Genomic DNA, 19,034 nt, shown 5'->3' with positions numbered 1-19,034 from the left:
TTATCCAGATGTGACGGTTTACAGATAAATACCTTAATGAAGACTTTGTTTTTTCACAAGGCATTTTCACTTCACAAGACATTAACTCATGGATTGGAGTCATGTGGATTACTTGTGGATGTTTTCATCAGCTGTTTGGACTCTCATTCTTATGGAACCCATTCACTGCAGTGGATCCATCAGTGAGCAAGTGATGCTCTGAAAATGAAACAAACTCATCTACATCTCGGATGGCCCGAGGGTGAGTACATTTTCAGCAAATCTTCATCTTTGGGTGAACTATTCCTGTCATTTTTCTCAAAGAACAACCACAACATCAAAATAAAATAAGTATTGTGGAGCTTTGAATGGATGGTCTACAGAAGAACGATAAGGTTAATGGATAGACATGCAGAATATCTGCCAGTCACAAATCCTGGGTCTGGGAAAGTATCCCATATGAAAGGAGAGCTTCATAAATGTCCCATCTCTCTGATTCCCATAACATCTAAAATAAGAAGCATGAGAAGTGGTGGATATTGGTGACTTTCATCTTTTCGAACAATACTGAATCTCTGTATGGGAGACAGCCTTCAAGCCTTAATTGAATTACAATCCTGCCATTGGTCTGTGGGATACTGAATGTGCCATACTATGATGATCCAGACAGTGGCCAACTTCTCGAACCATTTTCCCATGTCTCAGCGCAAGTGCATTGGCACAGGTCCTCGATGTTTTCCCCTTTACTAATCAGATTTTTTTTGGTCAAGTTGAATGTGTTGAATGATTGAGTATTTTCCTGAAGTTACTTAACATGTTGTATTTTCTGACCAGCCATCCCACTGGGAGTAGCCCCTTGTCCTCAAACATACGAGGGGCTACTAATAAGACTAAACGTTCGTGCTGGGATAATAGGCCCTTGACAAGTAGAAATAATAACAACCACAGCAGTCATTTCCTGATCGGTCTTAAGAGCCCTGGTCTTGCAGGCCAGCGTGTCTGGTTGCTGGGCATTCAGTGCGTTTCAAAAAATACCCAGATTAATCTACCCTCGACACATTTCTGCTTGTCATTTACCTCTTATCAGAGAAGGGCTGGGTCTTTTCCCTTGCAGGTTCACCAGATGAAATAATACTGGAGTGCTGCAGATTTTGGGTGGGGTGGGAGACAACGAACAAATGACTCTGCTTCTATACACAGTCATAACTACCAGCTGGAATCTCATGCACATCTGATGCAGATACGATATATCTTAGTTATTCGATGCATTTGGAGTGTTTGGATGCTTGAACTTTACGTAATGCATTCAACAATGTGGCAAATGTTTAGAGGCACTTAAAAATAAAAAAGTGTGTTGAGCTGTCAAACAATTATGACAGCCTACATATCCCAAGGATTTTGAACAGAAAGTCACTTTTTCCTTATGCACTGCAAAAATAAATAAATAAATAAAACTGCATTAAAATAAAACATAAATTAGATTATTATTAGGACAATAAGAGGGTGACACAATCTTTTTTTCTGTCTTAGAATATTTTTTATTATTATTATTATTATTATTATTATTATTATTATTATTATTATTAATAATAATAATAATAATAATAATAATAATCACATTTTATTTTATAATTGCATTTTTAATTTTTTAATAAGTAAAGAAATTACAATAATAAATTAAAACAAGTAATATATATATATATATATATATATATATATATATATATATATACACACACACACACACACACACACACACTATTAACAATTAATTATACAATTAATTGATAATTATATTTAGAATAAATAAATAAATAAATAAATAAAATGCATTAAAATAAAATGTAAATGAAGTTAAATAATCATCAATACATATTAAAATAAGAGGACAATCTTTATAAATAATAATTTTAATGTCTTTTTATATTTAATAGTATATATATATATATATATATATATATATATATATATATATATATACACACACACACAATATTATATTATAAACAACGAATTGCTAATTATATTTATAATAAATAAAATGTATTATTATGTAAAATAATTATTATAATACATGTATTTATACAGTATTGTTTCTTCTTTATTAAATAAATAAAAATCCCTTGCCTACTCAGCATAAAATCCTCCCTATGATTACTTGCGCAGTATTTTTAGACCATAAAGTAAGTCCAGGCATTCAATATATACAGTAACTTGCAATGCAGCATTAATGCAAAGGACAACAAACCCTCTTCAGATTTTTTCCTCCAGCTTTACCTACATATTCAACCCACGTCTCACATTGCCACAAGGCATTCAACACAAAGATGATGCTCAAATGCTTCAAATGAAAAGACTGACTCATTTCCGGATTATTTCAAACACTGACTTAATTGCACACAATGCAAACATTGAGAAATCTTTGCGGTTTTTTTATGTCAACTCCTCTGGATAATTGTATGTGGTCTTATGAAAGAGAGCGATTCATTTTACAAACCAAGAGGAAAAGTTGTAGGAGGTTAGTCAAACTCTTTTTTTTTTCACCTAATGAAAATCATCACAGAAGAGGTACTTTGGAAAGCCAAATGGAAGATAACATATGGTATATGCCAGAAATATAACAATAGATATTTTGTTATTTGTTAACTCATCATTCTCTTCTTGTGGATGCTGTAAGATATTTAGTGATTGTAAAACATAGACAGTGAGATTAAGATTAATTTAATGTGTTTATTTCTATAGATTTTGTTGCTGTACTTTGCATGAAGACAATTTAAACTACTGATTTAGAAAAGACCACTACCCACACAACAAAGAAACTAACAAGCTAAAGCCAGCAGATATTTATTAAACATTTTATATATAAACACACACACATTTTACCACATGCTTCTGAAATAAAAATGCACTGCTCACATTTGCTGAGTGAAACAGGCCTCAAACACATCTGTCTATGTATGCAGTAGACATCAAGGCAGCTCACTAATCTCTGTCTGTGAATTTTTTTTTTCACTCATTTTTGCTTTGATACTTCCCTCAACCCTTTAACACTTACAATTTTACACACACACACACACACACACACACACACACACACACACACACACACACACACACACACACACACACACACACACACACACACACACACAGTGGCCAAACACTCTAATGTCCCATCTCTGTGATGTTCACACGCTCACTATCTCTGTGAAGTCCTCGTCTCTCACACACACAGTGCTCTGTGTGCTTTCCCGCAGCACGGACAAAACCTCTCTCTTTCTGTGTCTCACACAAGCTCTCCCTTTCTTTAATCTCTCCAACCACCTCCCCCAAACACACTCCTCAGCACGTACACACTCCGCAGACCTCCCTCAGAGCTTGTACTGAACTGTATGAAAATAAGATTGAAAGTAAGTAAGTGGGAGAGATGGGAAAGGTGAACAGAGGATGGAGAGACATGAGACGAGTGGGACTTGAGCTGTGAGTGGCTAGAGAGAGAGAGATGGAGAGAAAGAGAGAAGGAGAAAAAAGAGGCAGGGCACCAGCAGGGTTAAGTGTGTCTGGTGACAGGAAGGGAGAGAATAATATTCGATTCATGAATGAATTGTTTGCTTGAGTTGAATCTTTTCTATGAAACAGCTGAACCAGTTCGCATAACGAGTCTGAATGATTCACTTAGAGTCAATCAGTTAGAGTGGTTTTCTGAAAACCATGTTTTTATTGTTGACTAAAGTTATTTAAAAAATTTGAATCAGTTGAAATAAAGCTGAAATAATTATTCTATGAAAAACCGAAGCATTAACAAAAATCGATGTACTAATAGTATCAAAAACTAAAGTATTTTTTTTTTTTTTTTTTTTTTAAAGGGACACATCTTAAATTTACAAAAAAAAACAAAAAAAAAAAACCTAAATATGAATATTGATAAGAAACCGAAATCTAAACCTTAAAATGAAAACTGAAACTATAAAAATAAAAGCAAATTTAAAATACTAACAACTATAGTATAACACTCTTTCGAAACTCACTGATTCACAGCTATATTAATAAGGATTTGCTTATGCAGTGAAACAAGAAAAATTTGTTTCAGATATGTTCATCTCGTAATGATCCAGGCTGACAGTTTACTCAATTTAATTGCCTTTTTCAGAAATGTGCGATTCATAATGATTCAATAATGGACAAGTGACCGATGAACTGAGTATATGACTGTTAGAGTGGAATAGAAGAAATGTACTGCATACAAAGATTAAATAAATCAATAACTCTAGATTCTAAATTATATGAAATTTGGCTTTTAAATATATTTAATATTTTAAATATACTTAAATATATTTAAAAATATATTTTTATATTGTACAATATTTATACATTCCCTTATATCTGTGGTAATATTAATATTTGGCTTTATATTATTTTTTATTTTAGTTATTATTTATTTCCATGATATAATTTTAGTGCTTCAACTAAAAGTAATTACATATTTTTACTCGTATTTTGTCAAGTTTTTAATAACAAACTAGATTATGTTTCTAAAAACTAAATCATGGCTGCAACAAACTAAACTGAGACGTACTGAATTACAATAAATAAAAAACTGAAAAAAAAAATGTATCACATTTTTATGTGGATGGCTTCAAAGAACCACTGAATCAAATCTTTGAACTGATTAATTAAAATAAACTACTCAAAAGAATCAATTCACTGAAGTGAACTGAATGTCCAATCACTACAGTGGAGATGGGGGGAAGTATTGGCTTTCCTCCAGATCTCTCTCCTCCATCCTCTCTCAGGGTTGTTCTCATGGCTCTTTGGCCAGGGAGGGAGAGGAGCATCGCTGACTTCCTCGGCCCCTGCGCCACAACCACAGAGAGCTTTTTGTGATGGGAGCCCACGCCTGTCACTTGCATTCGATCTTCCTGGACACGCTGCAGTGGCAGCCTACCGGGGTCGCCCCCAGGGTGCTGATCAGGTGACCTTCCCACTGCGTTCACAACTCCTTCACCAGCAGGAACAACGGCACGTCTCTAGAGACTGGCACACACGTATTCAACACACACACACATCTTCCCTTTGTGAATTTCAACCACATTCGCAGTAACATTAAAGCACACTCACACATGCACGTTTACACACACACTCCTCTTTCCCACGGATACACATTGTTCACTCCCCAAGACTCATTAATTCAGTAAATACAGAAAGTAACAAATATAAAGTACATTCCATTCTGAACTCATGTTCAAATAACTCGTGATCAAAAGTTCCTTCAGTGCTGTTTGTAAACATGAGTTATGAATTGAACTGCTCTCGATTTTTTAAATCATGTTAAAAATAGCAGAGAAGGCAATTCCCAGCTGTGCACACCTTCTATCTCCAGTCATCTTATGAAGAGCCATTGGAATTACCTTCAATTTGGCTGATTTGACCATCTGGGATTCTCACTATCTGGATTGACTTCCTCCCATTCAACTTTGTTCTTGACTTCTATTCTTTGAAACTATCACATGTCCAGTGTGAATGAGTTACATGGAGGCACTATGTCTTGGCCGGTGAAATGGGGGCTAAGGAGGGTCCGGCCAATGAGCTTTCATGATAGACCCCGTCTGGCTCCTAGAGAATCTCTCTCGGGATTGAGTTTCAGCAGATTATAGACTGTGGATATTGTCTTGTTTGATGAGGTCAGATGCTTTTTCTGCACCACATTTTTGTAATAAATAAATAATGTTCTAGGTTCTAGATGAGAGCACTTGATGAGCATAATGTTAACAGTTGGTATATTGGACAACAATGCCATAATATGCTGAAATGCTGAAAATATGAAAATTTGATTATGTAGATTTGAATATGCCACAAATAAATAAATAAATAAATAAATAATAAGAAAATAGGCCATGTCCAGTTCTTGCTTAACTAACTATTAACTATGACTTTTGCCTCAATAAACTACTAATTATACTGTTTATTAATAAATCTTTGTAAGGTAGTTGTTAAATTTAGGTATTGGGTAGGATTAAGGATGTATAATATGGTCATGTGGAATATGTGCTTTTTAAGTACTAATAAACAACCATTATGCTAATTATATGCAAACTAGTTAATAGTGAGAACTTCCCTATATTACTTTTCTAAACTTCAACTTTTCAGATTCAATGTAGCTACTTGAAGATTCTCACCTACTGTAATGTTAAAAAAGGCAAAAAATTGCATAGATTCACAGAGAAAAGTCAGTGCAAGTACTGATAGACACCTAGTGCAAACATACACTACACACGGCTTAGATAATCTGTAGATTTCTGAAATTGTTTTTAAATAAATGTGAATTTTGAGTTGTTTAACACATCTCTTGTGTTTCTAAATTACAGTGCATGATCCAAATGGAGCCCCCTCAATAATGGCAATAAAATATGAAGTTTGCACATGCTTCATAAAACCTGTTAGTTAAGTCACTGGGTTCAGATTCATGCATTTTTTTATTCTTGCACTAGGCAGGTTGGTATTTTAGGGCCAGCACAATGAGTCTGTGCTGCAGTGCGCTCACAGCACTTCCCAGTGTTGTGCTGGGCGATCCCCTCACCGATAAACAGTGCCCTCTCCACCCTTACACGTCTCTATCAAGATCTGGAACCGCTGCCGCTTTAGTACCGTTCCCACATTTGCCCGATGCGTACGCATGCAACACACTCCTCTTCCACGTCCTCGGGTTCAACAAGCCTTTGGGAAACCAGGGGAAGTTAAAGTGACAGGCGTGTCTGGTTAAAGCAATGTGCCAATATAAAAATACCACTTTGTGTAACATCTTTTGGGTTCGTGTGCTTGGTTTATAAGATTGATGGCTTGGACTGCGATTTTAAATTGTTTTCATGTTGTTTGCTCATAATGCTCTCCACTAATTAACATTTGATTAACAGTAACTCACTGCAGGTCATTAAAGTGGAAAATTAAGCCCCTCGGGATGCACTGTGGACGGATGGCATAGTTTAAGTCCAGAAAAACAGGGAAGGTGGTTAGGGTAAAGAACAAGAGACTATTTCATGAGCTATGTGTTATTTTTGTGTGTTTTTTTCTGCTGTCGGATCAAACAGCAGTCTAAAGATGTAGCAGTGGGCAATTAAAGGGATAGTACACCCAAAAATTAAAGTTATGTCATTGTCTACTCACCCTTATTTTTTTCAAAACTGTATAACTTTCTTTGTTAGTTGGAACACTACAGAAAATGAAAATTATTATTAATTAATATTATTATTTTTTTTTATATAATGAGAGTCACTGGTGTCCAGTGTTGTTTTGGACCCCACTGACTTGTATTGTATGGACAATAATAGTTAAAGCATTCCTCAGAATACCTTTTGTGTTTGTGTGTTTGTGTGTATTCCACTGAAAAAAGAAAGTGATGGTGGTCTACAGTCTTCAGTGTCACAGAAATCAGAAATCATTCTAATATTCTGATTTGGTGCTAAAGAAACATTTCTTTTTATTATCATTCTTAAAAGCAGTTGTGCTGCATGTTTGTGGAAGCCATACGATTTATTTCAAACCACAAAAAAAAGATAAAATAAATAAAAGTACTAATTACTTTGAAAATAACTGACCTCAAACTTTTGAACGGAAGTGTAAGTTTTAAATATTCCCTAGCTAAGACAGCTAAATACATTTTGGATCCATAAAAGGTTTGAAGTTTGAGAGATTAGACAGAACTTCATGTCAAACAAATGAACTGCAATCAAATCTTCAAACATTACAACATGGAAAAAGCTTTCAAAAAAAACCAAAAAAGATTTAAGCTAACATATTAAATAACGGTCTAAACATGAGAAAGACAAGTAAGGGAGAACAGCCAAAGTCAGAGAAACATCCTCATTAAACATCCTAGTGAAAAATGCAAATCTCATTACTTAAACCAGTGATTTAGTGCTGTCATATCAGGGTGGAGGAGTCTGGCTAGGGGAAAAAAGCATTGCCCTTTCATGAAAAATGGAGAGCTGTCGGAAACGGCGAGGGCGAGCAAGCAATGCTGCGGGGTTGCTGGTGTGCAGCGCAGGGAGGAAGCGGCACTCAGAGCCGCAGGGGAAAGGCTGCATCTGGTCGCTAATGAGCCGCTCACAGGCAGCGACGTTCTCATCAGCTCTGTTTGTTTTCACAGGCCTCTCTGTGTCCACTCCACAATTGTTTTGCTTGGTAGGCCCTACTACCGTCGTTCTCAGGCTCTCGGCCCTTATTTATCAAGTGACTGCCCTGCTTTTTTTTTCTTTGCCTCTAGTTCATGGGGCTAAATATAATCTGTCCTTCCTTCTCGCCCAGTTGCTTGCATCGTGACAGACAGAGGTTCTCAGCTACATCGGTAAGGAGAGATAGATTGGGGGTGTTTCCCATTGCTTTAACCTTCTCTGGCGGTGGTCCAATGAATGCAATATGAACAGGATGTAGTACAAACATTCACTAAAATACATGTGTGTGGAAAAGATGCAGTGTTTTTTAGAATAGGTCTGAAGTTACAAAATGAACTTCCTGCACTCTGCAACTCTGGAAGTTATGTAAAGGATGTTTTACATGCTTCTTCAAAAAAACAAAGCAAAACCAAAAAAAAAAAAAAACTAACAAAAAAAAAACTAAAGAATAAAAATATTTACAAATAAAACACACACAAATTAAAGTTGGTTTAAAAATGAAATTGTGTCATAACTGAACTTAAATTTTTTTGGAAACTCATATGACTTTCCATAAAATATATTTTATTTTATTTTATTTTGCTGTAGTCACTTGCTGATTGTACATTATTCATCACTTTGGGCACATCTATTCAAATATAGTATAAATGAACTTTCTAGTAAAAAATAAAATAAAAAAATAAAAATAAAATAAAGATTTGTCTTGTGATGGACTGGCCATCTGTCCATGTCCATTTTAATGTTTTAATATTTTAGAGAAGTATTCATTTTCTTTTAATATTTAAGTTCATTTGAAAAGCAAGCACATAACTTGTGATCAGTAATCCCTCTTATCATGGACATGTTGTGACTCCCGCTGCCATAATTCCTGATCAGTGATCCCTAAATGCTAATATTACTTTTGTGCTTTTTGGTCCTTTATAAAAGTTCTGCACATATCTGTCCATGATAAAATGCTCGAAACACTCGACCAGCTTAAAGATAAAAGTTGTCCCTCAGACCCCTAAAACCCTTCTGAATACCCTTTGAGGTGGCCAGCACGGGGGGTTAGGACTCTGATCCACGCTCCTTTTTACAAGTACCACCGTTGAAACGTGACAGCAGGCCAGCACTTCAGAAGACTGATTCAAAGGTCTGGCCTTGTGCTGCTGTTCAATAGGTCCTACCCATCACATGCTCTTTGGCTAAATCATCATGACCTGGGATTTCAACCACTCCGCCACACTCTTTCCCAGGCTTTTCTCCTTGTGCATGCTCTGGTGACAGCCAAACTGCCTGCCAGAATGAACCACCACCCTCTTCCTTTTTCTCTTCAAACATTTCCTAACCAGACTCCTTCTATGAAAATACATAACCGATGCTGTCCCCGAGAGAAAAGAGGGATAGCAAGAGAAAAAAGAGACTTCATAGATGTTGCGTTATGCAATGGAAGGGGGCAGTCGCTGGGCAGACAGTGGCACTCTGTGTGAGAGAGTGTGGGGCATGGCGGGGCGGCGTGGTGCTGGTGTTGCTCTGGGAACAGGACGATCTTGGTGAGCCGTGGGAGTGATGGTGAGGAGGACAGGGCTCCTGGCAGCACTGTGCTTCTCTCCCCCAGCCCTTTATCTCTCACGCAGGAGAAGTGGGTCAGCTTTGGTGGCCGAGGTACGGTTACATTTGAGAGCCTCCACTGAATGAGCTCTACTCCCTTGATAACAGGGCAACGTTTCAAAACGTAATTTATCAGAAGTGTTGCAAAAGATGAAATGAGAAACTGAAGGGACATCTTTAAGCCTGCAGTAAGTAATCTGGTAACAGGAGCTGATATGAGATTTTCTGTGGTCTCATTTGTGTTCTTTGGAAATTATGACAATTCCACATGCTCATGTCCTCTAACCTGATTAGATGTTCCAAGACTGCTGATAATTATAATGTTGTACTATAACAACACTGGGACACTTTTCATTTCCACACCAATAACTAATTACACTAATTAACTCAAGTTTAAGTTACTATTGCTTATTGGTTATAGACTTTTGTATAAATTCAATAAGTGTGGTGATATTGGGTTTTCAGCACATCTGTAATTATCTGCATTACTTTAAAATCTATACATGTTAGACTTAAAGACAAAAGATGATTAATTAATTTTTTTGGGGTGAACCATAAATGTTAGATGACAAACAGACAGACAGGCAAAAAGAAAGATAGAAAGGTAGAAACAAAGATAGATAGACAGACAGACAGACAGACAGATAGGGAGATAAGGAAATAAGTTCTCATATGGTCCTATAAAGGAGACACAGGACAATTAATTAAAACAATTTTTTTTATATTTATAAATTATTTACCAGTTTACTGTACTGTAGCTAAATAACACCTCATGTAATTTATGCTCTTTTAGATGTCATCGCTGGGGTTAAATTTTCAGAGCTACAATGATGGCATTTCAACATGTTTGTAGTCAAAGAGGACGTAGCGCTGCTGCATTTAAAGCGCGTCAATAATCGATTCCATGGCCGCCAAAGGCTTCACCTCTACTTTAACAAGAAGTGAGCAGAGCGGAGGCACAGACCTCTCACTGTGCGTCACCGCTGCAGCCTCTCACAGGCTCTAAATCAAAGCTCAGGAGCCATGAATGACAATATCCCTTTCTTCAGGCTCTTCCCTCTGAGGAAGAAAGGCCTGCGAGCCCCCAATGTGCTCCCTGAGAGGGAACAGCGTGGCCTCCCCCCTTCCCTCCCCACCGCTGAACTCAGTTTATGGCTGGGCTGAGGTTGCTCACTTCAAGGTAGTGTTCTTTTGAACAGTGGCGTTGCCGGGGCTCGTGTTACACCTGCCCCCGCTCTAACCTCTCCTCATTCACACGGCCCTACGGGACAAGGCCCTTCTCTGTCTGCCTGCCCCGCCACACAAAGCACCCACAAGCCATCACTGCCAGTGCTGTTTGTTAGCCACCATCGCCCCAGCACTGTCCGCTCACACAATGCGTGACTGTGGTGAAATGGCCCCCTGACACTCAGTATAGCAGCCGGGGGGATTTCAGATCCATTACCCATCGCCATGGCAATCTAGCACAAGAAGGATGCATGTTTTATTTATTAGTGTGTACCTTGTAGGTCACATATGTGTTTGCTAAATGAATCAATGTAAAGCTTGTACTTATTTTGGGATATACTGATCAAAAATTTGGCGTGTGTATGATTTTCCGAAGAGCATAAGTCTATAATGCCCACTAAGGCTACATTTATTTGGTCAAAAATAACAGTAAAACAGTAATATTTTGAAGTATTCGTATAATTTAAAATAACTGTTTTCCATTTTAAAATGTGATTTATTCCTGTGATGCAAAACATTCTAATATGCTGATTTGGTGAAAATAAGATTTTTTTTTTTTTTATCACAGCTGTAAACAGTTGTGTTCAGAACAGCATTTATTTGCAATATCCGTGTTTTTTTTTTTTTTTTTTGTGAAAGTGGAAGGGGAATGTAAGTCTTTACTATCACTTCAGATCAATTTAACTGCAAAAAAATATATTATATATATATACTAACCACTTTTGGTACTGTGTGTGGTAATCTGCATTTTTTAAATATGTTGCCATTATTACACTGCTAAGTAATTTAATCTAATTGTTACATGTCATTGATAAATATATTTATCTAAATTTGAATGTTCTTTTAAATAAGAAATTGCACCAAAAATGTATGTCTTCTACTTTTTACACCTACCTGCATAAAGAATTACTTTCAATAGAAAAGTCAATGAATATCCCATTGCAGTCACTTTTCCTAAATAAGGTGTTTACATGACAAAGAAAATCAGTTAATACAGGGATATGTCAACACGTCTTATTTGGATTTTTAGAAATCAGAATATTAGCTGAAAGGAATAGTTCACCCAAAAATGAAAATTTGCTAAAAAAAACTTAATAACCCTCAGGCCATCCAAGATGAAAATGAACTTGGTTCTTCATATCAAAATATTAGGAGAAATGTACAACATTATGTATAAGTAATCATATTTTAGTCAAAAGCATTAAAAATTTATAATGATGGATTTGTTCATTACAAAGAGTTTTTTTTTTCTTTGCTTCACAATATGTTAATTGATGGACTAGAGTCGTGTGGATTATTGTAATGTTTTTATCAGCTGTTTGAATGCTCGTTCTGACGGCACCCATACCCTGAAGAGTTTTCATTGGTGAGCAAGTGATATAATGCTAAACTTCTTCAAATCTGTTCTAATGAAGAAACATCTCAGAAACATCTCATCTAAATCTTAAATGGCTTGAGGGTGAGTACTTTTTCAGCAAATTTTAATTTTGGGAAGAACTATTCCTTTAAACAAGTTTTTACACGACACACATATAATCAGTATTATCACATATAATCAGTCAATTCTGATTAAAACAAAAATATTCATGTGCGTGTAGTTTAGTGGCCAATTCTTAGACATTTCTGAATCTCAAATGTCTGGCAAGACACTCTCACTTGACAATATGTGTGGAAGTTCTTTACTCTGTAAACAGAGCGGGTCAGAATCTAATCACAAACACAGACAACACAGCACTGAGCAAGGACGGCCTGTTAAAGTATCAGCGGGGTGCCGGGAGCAGACCTGCCGTCGTCCCCAACACACCCCTGTGAGTGATGCTCTGAAGACCCCACGTGCCCTCTGTAAACATACCCAGCTCCACTGACGGGACAGCACCACATTCTCACGAGAAACTGGCGTTGTGTCCCACTATCCACATCCGAGGCAGTTCACACAACTTCCAGAGAGCTGCAAAATCCCCCAAAAGAGTTCCCAGAGCATTTTTAGCTTCTGTTTCTAATATTAGACCTTCTCTGGTCAACTGAGATCAAAGGTCAGCGGAACGCTTGAAATGTAATACAACCAAACAGTTAAATATAGAGGAAGAGACAATTAGGGAGATGAGCGGTCAGCAGCCCAGTGTCTCTCTGCAGTCAGCTGTGGGTCTATTTTCTGCTGCCAGAAGAAGAGAGGAAGGAACATCGTGTTTCCTGTAAATAAAGAGAGGAGTGCAGCTATCATTGTTTTGACAACGGAAGCAACGTCGGTGTCAGTCTTTTTCTGACACTCGTCACATCTGTGTGTGAAAAGAAGCATTCCCTACTGGCCCAGGGGTCAATTAGAACCATTCACAAGTTCAAATGAAGATCTCTATGTCAGGTGACTGGAGTTTCTTGACTCAAAGGGATGAAGCGGTTCAAATTACATCCGTGAAGCTGCATTTAGAAACGTGTCCTATATTGAATTTCTTTTCAAAGTGATCTAAAACACAATCACAGTTCCAAATGATGGTAATATCTAATATTAATAGACTACATTTGCAATAATGCAAATTGCACCAAACATCGAGAAGGAATCACAACAAAGAAATCCTGAAATTATATATTTAATAAAAGATTTTATATTTATAAATCGAAAAAAAAATCTATATTTTTTTTTAAGAAATTATAACTTTTATTCAGCAAGATTGGATTAAATTAATCCAAAGTGACAATACATTTTTCATAAAAAAAATAAAAATTAAGCAGCTCAACTGTTTTCAGTATTAATAATAATAAGAAATATTTTGTGAGCAGCAAATCAGCATATGAGAATGATTTCTGAAGAAGGATCTTGAGACAGTGAAGGCTGGAGTAATGATGCTGAAAATTCAGCTTTGATCACAAGAATACATTACATTTTATAAATATACTGAAATAGAAAACAGTTATTTTGAATGACAATAATATTTCAAAATGTTACTGTTTATAATGTATCGTTGATCAAATAAATTTATCTTTAAATTTATCTTGTTAATCAATGACTTGATCAAAACTTGATTTTTAAAATAACATTTCACGTGTCATTTAGTGTGACAAAATACATATCTTTGAACACTGATACTGTATGTTAAGCAGACACACTTTTACTAAACGCATCTTCTGTTTTCAACCGCATGAGCTAATCAAACCATTTCAAATCCTATATCATTAAAGCTGATAGCAGGTATCCCACAATGTGCAAAATATCCACAGTACATCCTTCCTGGTTGATGTTCAATAAGTGATAACCAGAACACCCACGAGCAGGATGTATTGTCTACACCCTCTATAAATAGACCATACCTCCAGGAAACGGTGTCATGAGAAAAAGCAGTGACTTAGGTAGAGGAAGATGACCATCACAGAAAATCACACCATCACACACCCAAAAAAAGATTTGCGTGAGGAAGAGACTCGTATCCTGTAAATAATGAGTCAGCCGCCTCACATACAACACTGTATAAAGCCTCTCATTTACATTTTATCAATGCATAATGAAACGTTAAATCATTGTGATTAAATCTATATCATATTCTATACGGAAATACAAAGCTCATCATTTAAGTTTTACATTTCCTGTATTAACCTTGATTTAGTTTAGTTTTGTATTCTCTGAGGAATGTGCACATGGTAAAGTGGGCATTTCTCAATCCCACTCACTTAATTTAAGGAAACACTGTAGACAAGTGAATGTCAAGGCCAACAACTGAGGGAAGAATGATTGAGAATGAACAGTCACAAGATGGTTAAATTATTCAAATTTGAGAAGCACATGATTTTAATCAGTGATAAAAGAAAGCAAATACTGTGTTTTTGTCAGTTACACTTAACATTGATGTTTCCCATAGACACTTGACTGGAGTACTGAGAAGACAAACAATGGTAAATAATAATAATAATAATAATAATAAAAAAATAAATAAAAAAATCAACGCTTTTGTACTTTTTGCAAACAAAAGTGTTAATTTAATTTATGAGAATAAATTACTTTATATTATCAGTGTAATCAAAAAAATTAAATAAAAAAATCCAATAAATATAAATAATGATGGAAAAAATTTATTGTGCAAATGTGTTCTATTTAAATGTAAAAATGTTAACTTTAATAATTTTTTTATTATTTAATATTTTATCATATTTTGTTATTATATTATCTTTAATTATTATTTACAAAAATGATTTAGTTATTTTTTTAAGTACTGTATTTACAGATTTTGCTGGACTTGTGTAGCGAGACGCTTGTATTCTTTCTCCATCTAGTGGTGGTTGCATGTCATTACAACAACCGGCAACTTGACGCCGTGGTTTACATCCGGGTCGCTAACGTCAGCGTCCTACTGGGAATGTAACGGAATGGACGACATGTTACAATTCATGAAACTAGTCGGACAGCTAAAAGTGAGTGAAATTCGGATTAATACCAATGTTTTGCGCGTTAACCTATGTTATATTAACGTTTGCTTGTGTTACAGCGTGTACCACGAACAGGATGGGTGTACAGAAATATCAAACAGCCTGAGAGTGTGTCTGATCATATGTACAGAATGTCTATGATGGCCTTAACCATACAAGACATCACTGTCAATAAAGAAAGGTTTGTATGAGGGGTCTTAAAACACAGGGTTTTTTGCATATATGTTGACTGTTTACCTTTGAGCGAACGTAGATGTTCTTACTGATGTTCTTCGTGTTTATTTGGGAATGACAGTTTAATCCAAAGGAGCCTCTTAACATTTGAGTAACTTTTGGGAAGAAAACGTATTTTTTTCTCGAAATTTTTAGTATTTGTAACGTATTTCTCGTCAGTGTCGATAAAACTGCATATGTATCCAAACACACAGATCCTCATTTTAAGGGAGTAAAGGTTTGTTAGACGACAGTTGCCAAGGTATGATTTTAAGGCGGGGTTTAGAGAAGAGTCAATTAATTTATGCAATGTGCAGTTCACTGAGATTGATTCACATTTGTGCTGTTCAGCTGTTCACACTTGTGCAGTTCATTTTGACCCTTTCACACTTATTCGGTTCATTAGAATCATTCACATTTCTGAAGCTCGTGTAGTTTCTTTTGTGATGTTAATTAAGATTCATTAACACTTGTTCGATTCATTAAGATTCATTCCTATTTGTGCAGTTCATTTTGTTTCAGTCATACTCGTTCGATCAATGTACGTTCATTCATTCGTTCATTCATATACACTAGTCTTTTTTCCAAACCCATTTAGGTTAATGCTTAAATCCCTTGTACAGTAAGTAGCTTTCTACAACAATATAAATGGTACAAAGTGTATAAATACCTTTCCAGTATTAGAGGTTAAATAAAAACATTTATTTAAAATGAAACAGAGACAGTTATTCTACATTGTCTCCACAGATGCATGAAGCTGGCTTTAGTTCATGACTTGGCTGAGTGTATTGTGGGAGATATTGCACCAGCAGACAATGTTAGCAAAGCAGAGAAGCACAGAAGGGAAAAGGTATGATGGTTTACATTTGAAATATTTTGTGTGTGTACACATTAAACATTGAAAATCTTTCTCTTTAGGATGCAATGGTGCACATCACAGGCCTGTTAGATGATGGCTTACGGAAAGAGATTTACAGCTTGTGGGAGGTGAGTTGATCAAAACTAAACAACTGGACCGAGTTTTGTGTTCCTCTTTTCTTTTTTTCCGGAATGACTGGACTACATCTTTCAAAGGAGTATGAGACTCAGTCCAGTCCAGAAGCCAAACTGGTGAAGGAGTTGGACCAACTGGAGATGATAATACAAGCTCATGAGTATGAGGAGTTAGAGGGGAAACCTGGAAGACTGCAGGAGTTCTTCACCTCCACTGAAGGTTTGATCTTTCTCAGTCATACACATATCCTAACTTCTACCAGCTCAGGATCTAAATGTAGAAGGAATTCTAAGAAGAGATCCACCAATCAGAAAAATCACTGTTGCTATGGAAAAAGTAAAATGTATCAAACATGCTCAACAGTGGCTGTGCACTCCCATAAAGAAATGTGAATGTATTAATCAAGTCTGTCTCACTACACTTTACACCTACCTAAAGGAACAGTTCACCCAAAAATACATTTGCTGAAAATGTACTCACCCTGAGGCCATCCATGATGTAGATCAGTTTATTTCTTAATTAGAAGACTTTTGTCGTTCAACAATATATCTTCTTCAGTGAATGGGTGCCGTCAGAATGAGAGTCCAAAAAGCTAATAAAAACATCACAATAATCCACAAGTAATCCACATCTCCAGTCAACTGTGTATATATATATATATATATATATATATATATATATATATATATATATATTGCATTCTTTAGTGAAAAAGTCATCTTGCCTCAATTAGGAGCGAAATATGCACTGATCAAGGACTGTTTACGAGCAAAAACTCTAGTTATTGTTTACATAGTATATGTACTGTGCTGTGTATATGTAAAATACACACACATGCATGTATGTATTTCAGATTTTTTTTTAATATATATTAAATAGTTATTTATGATTTAAATTATATAAATATAGACATGTAAATATTTTCAAAAAATATACTGTATGTGTGTGGTGTGTGTATATATATATATATATATATATATATATATATATATATATACTACATGTATGTATGCAAACACCCTAACAAACACCCAGTTTTAATCTTTTAATTTTGAGGTGAACTATTCCTTTAATTTTATGCATATATTTGAGAATGCAATTTTCAAAACGTACAAATAATAGCTTTATATTTTGCCTGTTATGTATTTTCTCCTCTGATCACAGGGAGGTTCCATCATCCGGAGGTGTTGGGTCTGGTGAAGAGTTTGAATGAGGAGAGAGCTCGACACATCGCTGCCAAAGGAGATGATACAGCGAAGACCACTGACACAAACCCTCACACCCTAGCGACACCATGATCTCAGTTCCTGTCTGGCTATGAAGCTACCTCCACACATCTGGACACAAGAGTGTTTATTTTGGCCAGATTAACTGTGTTTTATTCTAATCTTATTTAATTGCACAGAAGCATTGTTTGCATTTGTTCGACCTTTGTGTCTTGTTTGTTTGAATGCTCTGCAGGACACAATTTGTTTCCACGGTTGAAATTTTGATAAAAATTCATTTTTTTATTTAGACCAAAATGAAATGTGACTGTTTTTTAAATGTTGTTTTTCTTTCTATTTGTAGTTTGATCAGCATTTACTGCCTTCCAGTAACTGATGTTTCAATAAAAATAGTATTTCATATCCGTTGAAACTGATTTTACTTTGCTGAATGCATGAAAACGGAAGGGAAAAGTAAATACAACTCATCCTGCAATAATTATAACAACTTTCAAAATACGTTCGTTCTGTATACGCATTCAGTTCTGGAACATTTTGAGTTACAACAGTGCTAGTTTTCCAAGTGGTAAGCATTAAGCAGAAGCTACAAAAATGATTTTATAAACAACTCTATTAACTCAACTATCTTGCGAACATTTTTGCAAAGACTTTGCCACACTTTACCCTTTTACTTACAAAAGAACAGTAAAGTTAATGTTCATTTTATGGTTTCTGATTATGGTTCAGTTCACCTTAATTTCATGACTGATGAGCCGGGACTTTGACTTTAACCGTTAAAAGTAAAAAGAAACGTTAATGACCAACAGTATTACTGAATGGCAGCTCAACACAGAGTATGAATTTGAAGCAATATTTTGGCTATAAAATCTTAAAACAACACCTGACTTCATTGTCAATGTTAAATATGTAAAGCTGCAACCAATTTCACACAAACGTATGAAGTAAAGAAAAAAAAACAGGATATAATAATGCTATACATTTTTGGTCAGTGGCAATTATCATTACTAATACATTACAATTTACATCAGGCAATAAGATAATAAACTGCAATACAAGGTAAATCCTCATGGTTTAATTTGCTGTTTGCATCTGTTATCAACAAACATCCTCTAGTTAGCAGGAATAGGAGCATTAACACATTTATAACAGGAAAACAAAATCTAACGTCTATTTTGTTGAACATTCTTTCAAGCACTTCTTTTAGGATTGTATATGCAGCCATTA

The 19,034-nt window shown here is 35.6% G+C and overlaps 1 protein-coding gene across 1 annotated transcript; it reads left to right on the top strand.

Annotated features, from left to right (window-relative positions):
• Nucleotides 1–15,222: 15,222 nt before the first annotated feature.
• Nucleotides 15,223–18,110, top strand: hddc2 (HD domain containing 2). The gene is made up of 6 exons (XM_059513478.1): nt 15,223–15,362; nt 15,437–15,558; nt 16,338–16,440; nt 16,509–16,577; nt 16,665–16,803; nt 17,749–18,110. Exons 1-6 carry the CDS (start codon nt 15,318–15,320, stop codon nt 17,880–17,882), a joined length of 612 nt encoding a protein of 203 aa, XP_059369461.1. The 5' UTR covers nt 15,223–15,317; the 3' UTR covers nt 17,883–18,110.
• The last annotated feature ends 924 nt before the right edge of the window (nt 18,111–19,034 follow it).

The sequence above is a fragment of the Carassius carassius genome, chromosome 27, assembly GCF_963082965.1.
Source record: "Carassius carassius chromosome 27, fCarCar2.1, whole genome shotgun sequence".
In the NCBI taxonomy this organism is placed as follows: domain Eukaryota; kingdom Metazoa; phylum Chordata; class Actinopteri; order Cypriniformes; family Cyprinidae; genus Carassius; species Carassius carassius.
The sequence above is the reverse complement of the archived record's forward strand: the minus strand, read 5'-3'. Positions and strand labels throughout refer to the sequence as shown.